A 6,720-nucleotide genomic window follows, 5' to 3' on the forward strand; every position below is an offset into this window, starting at 1 on the left:
CCATGGTACAGCCATTTGTTGCCATGGCAAATAATCCACTCAAGGCTCTTTCAAGGAGACATTCACACCTCAAGAACCATTTGCATTTTACACCTCTGCACAACTCTGCTGTTCTACATTGGTCTTTTATCTCAACATTGATTGGTTGATTTAAAAAAAAAAAAAAAAAACACTTCCATTGGTTACACTTTTTATTTAGCCCAACCCAAGCCCTCATAGCTTAGTGACTTGATTGGTTATTGGGCAGGTATGTAGACGGACCATATACACACTCCATCCCCACCCCCACTGTACTATACATCCCCCGCACCGTTTAAAAAATGAGAATAAAATTGATTCAGAAATGTTTTTATTAAAATAAAACCAAACAATAATAAATATACAACGTAAGAATAAGAAAAAACTGAAAATATGGAGAAGAAAATGTGCAAATATGACGGTGCAAGTAAATTAAAAGCAATGAAACAAACACCAGTGCTCATTAAAGTTCCAAAAATGAATCTTCTTCTGGCCCGATTCCATCAGCTCTTACACGCTGACGGTGTGTAAGAGCATAACGCATATCCGCCTCCAATCTGGACTGAAGCTGCTGGCAAAACTCAGACAATTGTGGGTTCCTGTGAGGTGGAGACAACAATAGAGGGACAACAATAAAGGGGACATGAACATAATTATAATAACAATTCCCCTTTATATACAAATATTAAGTGTATAAATTACCCTTTATACACTCAGGGTCTGCATCTGCAAAAGTCATCTTTAATTCCTCCAGCATATATGTCATTACTGCCTGGTTATAAGGTGAACTTATTCTGTGTGGAAAGAGAGTAGTGTCATTAATTACATTTAAAATGATTACATAAAACCCCATACATAGCATATAAAAAAAAAAAAACACTGCTTACCCAGTTTGTGGATCATATTTATGTGGGCTGTTTTCCGAATTATGGAGGCGCCTTACAGCTTCCTGTAAGATTGAATTAAAAACGCTTTAGTAGATACACGCATGGGAAACAAAGAATTTTCAAACAACATCGTATAATTCATTTGTGACAAATTGTTAAATAAGCTAGACGCAAGGAACAAAAGTAGATGTGTAGCCAAGCGCTAACTTAGGCGAGGTATAATTTTCTATTATATTGTCGGCTAACATAAAGCTCAACTTACCGCAATGCCCACGTTATGCGCCCTCTTGACTCTTTTAAGAGCATGGCTTGACTCTTCCTGCGGTCTTTGCTCGCCAAACTTGCGCTCAAGCGCATCAAGACGCTGGATAGCCTCTTCGGGAAGAGCAATATGCAGCCTGCTGCTAATCCCCCCCACCCGGCTATGATAACAAAAAACAACACCTCTACTTGATAGTCATTAACATATGAAAGGCTCTTAAACCTCACAGCCATCACACCTCATTGCTAGCTGTGAGGATTCTTTGAAACTTCCACCGATTGCTGCATACATCCACATACGTAAGGTATCTGGTTGTTTCACAAAATTTCCTTTTGCATGCTACCTTTCCAAGCACTCTGCCTCATACATCTGGCAAACGTAGAGTTTAGCAGAGATTTCCCATACCATATTTGTCCGGATACAGCTCTTTTCATGCAGTGTGATATTTGGAATAACTCATTTTATGACCTGTATGGTACATTTTGGAAAACATTATGCAATGGATGCAACATTATTCATATTATTCATATTCAATTGTATGCCTTCTTATGGTTGTAATCAGTGACCGCGTTTTTTTTTTTCCCGATCTTGCCCAGTCTTCACATTTTGATTCATGGTGGTGTTTCTTTTGTACTCCAGGACATGCTGAGGAAAGAACAGTACAGAAAGGTCAGTGTATACAGTACAATGGGCAGCACCTCTTGGCACCAGAAGTACTCCAGGGTCCGCAATAAAATGGACCAATTTCTGTTATCAATACACATCAGAGCTGGGAGGAAGAGAGGAAACACTCAACTGGGCAGGGCAGTGCATTGGTGTGAGAAGAGGAATTGTGAAGTATTGAAAGGAGAGAAAAACATGTGCTTGTTACTTTTGGAGGTATTTTGGTTAATAAACCCTCCTTTATTTGAACACAGAAATATATTTGAGCCCCTGAAATAAAGAGATTGTGTTAAAAATGCTTTAGTTGCCTCACATTTTTATGCAATCTTTTTGTTCAACCCACTGAATTAAAGCTGAAAGTCTGCACTTCAACTGCGTCTGAGTTGTTTCAATTAAAATTCATTGTGGTAATGTACAGAACCAAAATTAGAAAAAAAGTTTAAATATTTATGGACCTACTGTAACTGTATGTTTAAGGTCTGGGTTTTATTGTAGTTACAGCTAGTTTAACTAGCAGAACAGCTGAATGTGAATATAAATAAATGTAAATGTGAAGCTCTACAAGAAGTGGAAGGCTGACCTTCTTGGTTCCAACTCCTAAGTTAATCTTGGCAGTTTCCCACTGATGTTTTTCTGTTTTCATGAACTCACTCTTCTCTTGTAAAATTCACCAAACAATTCAAAGAAAACCCATAATTAACAAAGTGATAGGAATGAAAACCTGCAGCCACTGCAGCCCTCCAGGACCTGAGTTTGTCACCCCAAGGTATGAAAAGGCACATGGCCATTTAAAAGCAACATAAATATTTCATGTAGGGTTATCAGTTACCATTTGGGTGAGTTGTAGCCTAATGTCCCTGACTTAAAAGCGACTCCATGGCTTGCTCTTGGGTTCCTTGGTGGGGGCGACATTATGAAGCTAGCACTTCAAATTAGTTTATAGTTGAGAGGAAGGCTGGAGCAACAGTTGGGTTGGCTTGGCAGCACATCTGTGACCTGAGAGGTGAGGAGCTGGCAGGAAGTGAGCGAGAGATGGAATATGATGGTGCAAGCGAGAAGGATGATGTTTGACAGACAATGAGTGAACACAGAAGAAAGAAGGCATTAAGTGATCAGTTGTACATCTCATGATAAGTGCAAAAACAGATAAAAAGAAAATAATTTTGAAGGCTGCTGAACAATAGCTTGGCATTGGAGGATTGTCTTTAGAGGTAATGAGGGTGACGGTTAAAGTGGAAAGCTAAGAGTTGGAATACTATTGGTCAGGAATTCAGAAAATTTGTGAAGGTGATGCCTTCACTCACAATGTTATTTGTATTCAAGAGACTTGGTTAAAACCTTTTGGTTTTACTTTACAAAGACATAACAAAACGTGAAAAGCGGTGTTGAGGGTGAGGTAGCTACTTTAATCAAAAATGGAATAAAGTACAAGGTAGAACAGGTTAACAAATTCTATGAATTTGTGATGGCAGAAAATAAAAGTTATGAATTTTTATAATCTATATCAGGGGTCTTCAACTAAAATCTACCGTGGTCCAGTCAGAGAAAATTTCTTGAAGCAAAGGTCCGGTCCGTCTGAAGATCATGTTGTCTAACTATTTAGTATCATGTCTATTTAAGTAGCCTAGTAATTGTATCAACATCTGCATGTAATTAATACTAGACTTTCAAATCAAATTAGTTTAGTACAATTCATAATCCTTTTGACAATATTTATTTTCAAACACAGAACTGAACATTTATGTATGACTGCAAATATGTACTTTTTTGTTCTGTCGGTGTATAATTTCTTCTTTAATTTAATAAACAAAAGTAGGGCTGCACTTCAAAATAAGACAAAAATAAATTATGAAAACTGTGCATGCTTAAATAAAGTGCTAAACTTCAGAAGAATACAAAAGGAATGGAGAAAAAGCTTAACATTTCCCTTTTCTGTTTCACATTTTGACTCAAGTCTCAACCAATTTCACAGATAACAAATCTCAACACATCTTAACAATGTAACAGGTTTAAATGCCCATTTTCTTCCCCTCTTATATTCATTGCCACACTTTTTTGCTCAGTGAGAGAATTGAGCTCTAGCTTGTCCTGCCAGGGTTTTAAACCTGGGCTTGAATGGAGTCAGAGCCATTCTCATAGACATGTGGAGGTGTTCATTGTTGAGCCTGGAACGATATTTAGTTTTTATTATGTTCATTGTGGAGAAAGCTGCCTCACAGTTGTGTGTGGAGCCAAACATAGTCAATATGTACAAGGCTACCTTCCTCAGAACTGGGAAAGCTGTCTCAGGGACCATTTGGAGCCAGAAAGTGGAAGGATCAATTCTTCCACACTGCTCTTTCAGAGCCACATCTGCTTGGAGATCAACCAGTTGCATCTGAAGAGGCCCAGCATTTACCCATTTAAAGTGCTCCGTGACTTCCTTTGAGAACCTCCTGACATCTGTGATGAGAAATGGGCTCTGAATGAACATGGTGAGCTGCTGTCCAAAGCGGAAGTGGTCAAAACGGTTGCTGAAGTTAACAATCAGCTTATTAATAAAGTTAACAAAAGAAGACACATCTCTGCCCCTGCACCTGTTCCTGCACTGCTGGGAAATGTTCACAGTCCCCCTGCAAGTCTTCCTTGAACACCTCAAGTTTCCTCTGAAAGGAGCGGACAGCTGTCATCAGTTCACAAATTACATTGTTTTTTCCCTGTAGCCTCAAATTCAGTTCATTTAGATGTGAAGTGATATCAACCAAAAAGGCCACATTGTCCATCTGTTTTTCATTTTCTAAAAAGAAAGAAAACTGTGATGCCTTCTGACTTCTTAGCTCTGCCAAAAAAGATGCTACTTCCCTCCTTATGGACCAAAAGCGTGCCAACACCCTGCCTTTGCTGAGCCATCTCACATTGTTGTGCAGCAAAAGTTCATCTGCATTAGCATCGACTTCCCTGAGGAATTCTCTAAGCATGCGATGCTGGAAGGAAGAGGATGCTCTGAGAAAATGTATCATTTTCATCATTGTACTCATCACCTCAGCATGCTCATCTGACAGGGATGCACAGAGGACAGATTGATGAATGATGCAATGGTAAGATATGAGCTCAGGATTGTCTTCTTTCAGTCTTGATACTGCTCCTTTCTCTCTCCCAATCATAGCAGGGGCTCCATCTGTGGTTATTGAAACCACCTTTTTTGGCTCTATTCCTCTCTTTGACAACATCTCCTTAATGGCCGTGTAAATGTCCTCTCCTCTTGTACTGGTCTGAAGGGGTGTGATACCTAACAGGTCTTCACAGAATGCTTTCTGGTCAGTGTTGAAAAACCTGACATACACTAACAGCTGAGCATTGTCACAAATGTCAGTGGACTCATCCACAGCTAAACCCACACATGGTGCCTTCTGCATTGCTTCATCAAGCTGGATTAGCACATCCTCAGTCAGTATTTCACTTTTCTTTGTGGCAGATGTTGCTGACATGGGTATTTGATTTATTTTTTCACATAGCTCTTGCTTTTGTTTTCCCTCAAGTAATGTTTCAGCTACTGCACTCATGCATTCTTTGACAACCCCTCCATCTGTAAATGGCTTTCTGTGTTGTCCCAAAATCCAAGCAACTCTGAGGGAGCACTCCTGAGCACGTTGTTGGGCAGTGAATGTGTGGCTCAGGATCCTGGTGGACTGGTCATATTGGCCTCTGAGACTAATGATTTTTTGTGATCTCACTTCAGATTTGAGTGGGTATGTTCGTTCAAAATCTTTATGCTTCGTCTCAAAATGTCGTTTCACATTGGCACTTTTTACAAGTGCCACGGTTTCTGAACATATGAGACACACAGGTTTAGTGTTTCCAGTGGGAAGTATGAACAGAAATGAGTTTGTCCATTCTGGATCAAATACCCTATTTTCGCTGTCCACTTTCCTTCTTTTAGAGAGCGCCATTTGCTCCGTATATTTCTGTCCCTTTCGCTGTGTCACTCGTCTCTTCTTTATCCAGCACAGTCTCACAGTATCTCTCAGTAGTCTTTATTTTTATCGCTACATTTCTTTCGAACGTTTCGGTTCCTGACCTTGCCTCTAACACACGTTTCACTATCTTTCTTCTTTTTGACCGTATCTCTGAAAAATCCCTCCTCTGTTTGCGTACATGGATTCGTAAAACAACGTTCACCGACTAGAATCCGCAGACTTGATTGGATGAGAGGTATCACGTGAAATGGCTTAGCGCGTATACTGTGTATTTCTTTACCATTACCGTAAAGATTACAAAAGCTGCGCCGGGTAAAAATAGAAGCGCCCCATCATGTTTAAATGATAACCTTTTGTTTTGGCTGTAAGTCAAGGTCCGTATGAGACAGCTTTGCGGTCTGGATGCGGACCGAGGTCCGCCTGTTAGTGACCTCTGATCTATATAATAATTTAAACCTCTGAAGTTATAAGAGACGGTTGTGAGAGTTTGGATTCATGGATTAATATGCTGTGGTGATTTCAAAGCACAGAATACACTGTAGGTAACAGTTGTACGGATACCGACAGACGAGCAGTGGAGGACTTTTTAGACAATCAGGCCAGTTGGTGTGTCTTAATGACAGCAGAGGCGCCGTATTTGACTTACAGCAAAACAAAGTTTCTTCCATGAATCTCATCTCACAGTGGTATTTGAAACAGAGTTATGATATTTTTGAGAAGAACTTGTTAGAAAGTGACCATTTCTTGGTCAAAAGTAGGAGTGGAACTGCACAACAGCGTTAGTTCTTCTGTTTCTTAATTTACCTTTACACACACAGAATGGCATTAATTTTAGTCAGTGTGGAGAAAAGGTGAAATATAATCTTTGAGAGGGATATTGATTATAAATTTGAACTTTGTAGTTCCTTTGGCCAAGAGGCACTACACACAATGA

The 6,720-nt window shown here is 39.6% G+C and overlaps 1 protein-coding gene across 1 annotated transcript; it reads right to left on the reverse strand.

The window, feature by feature from the left end:
* Positions 1–481: 481 nt before the first annotated feature.
* LOC120543303 (SCAN domain-containing protein 3-like) lies at positions 482–5,759 on the reverse strand. The gene is made up of 5 exons (XM_039776339.1): positions 4,407–5,759; positions 4,083–4,360; positions 1,168–1,327; positions 906–967; positions 482–617 (listed from the first exon to the last, which is right to left on the reverse strand). The coding sequence occupies exons 1-5, from the start codon at positions 5,757–5,759 to the stop codon at positions 482–484; spliced, it is 1,989 nt and encodes a 662-aa protein (XP_039632273.1).
* Between the last annotated feature and the right edge of the window lie 961 nt (positions 5,760–6,720).

The sequence above is a fragment of the Polypterus senegalus genome, chromosome 13 (assembly GCF_016835505.1).
Source record: "Polypterus senegalus isolate Bchr_013 chromosome 13, ASM1683550v1, whole genome shotgun sequence".
Classification (NCBI taxonomy): domain Eukaryota; kingdom Metazoa; phylum Chordata; class Cladistia; order Polypteriformes; family Polypteridae; genus Polypterus; species Polypterus senegalus.

Bases quoted from the DNA above. Each gene is read 5' to 3' on its own strand.
- LOC120543303 (XM_039776339.1), bottom strand. From the start codon at position 5,759: ATGGCGCTCTCTAAAAGAAGGAAAGTGGACAGCGAAAATAGGGTATTT. The intron at 968-1,167 runs GTAAGTTGAGCT...TCAATCTTACAG, and splicing joins CGCATAACGTGGGCATTGCG to GAAGCTGTAAGGCGCCTCCA. The intron at 618-905 runs GTAAGCAGTGTT...TCCACCTCACAG, and splicing joins AAATATGATCCACAAACTGG to GAACCCACAATTGTCTGAGT.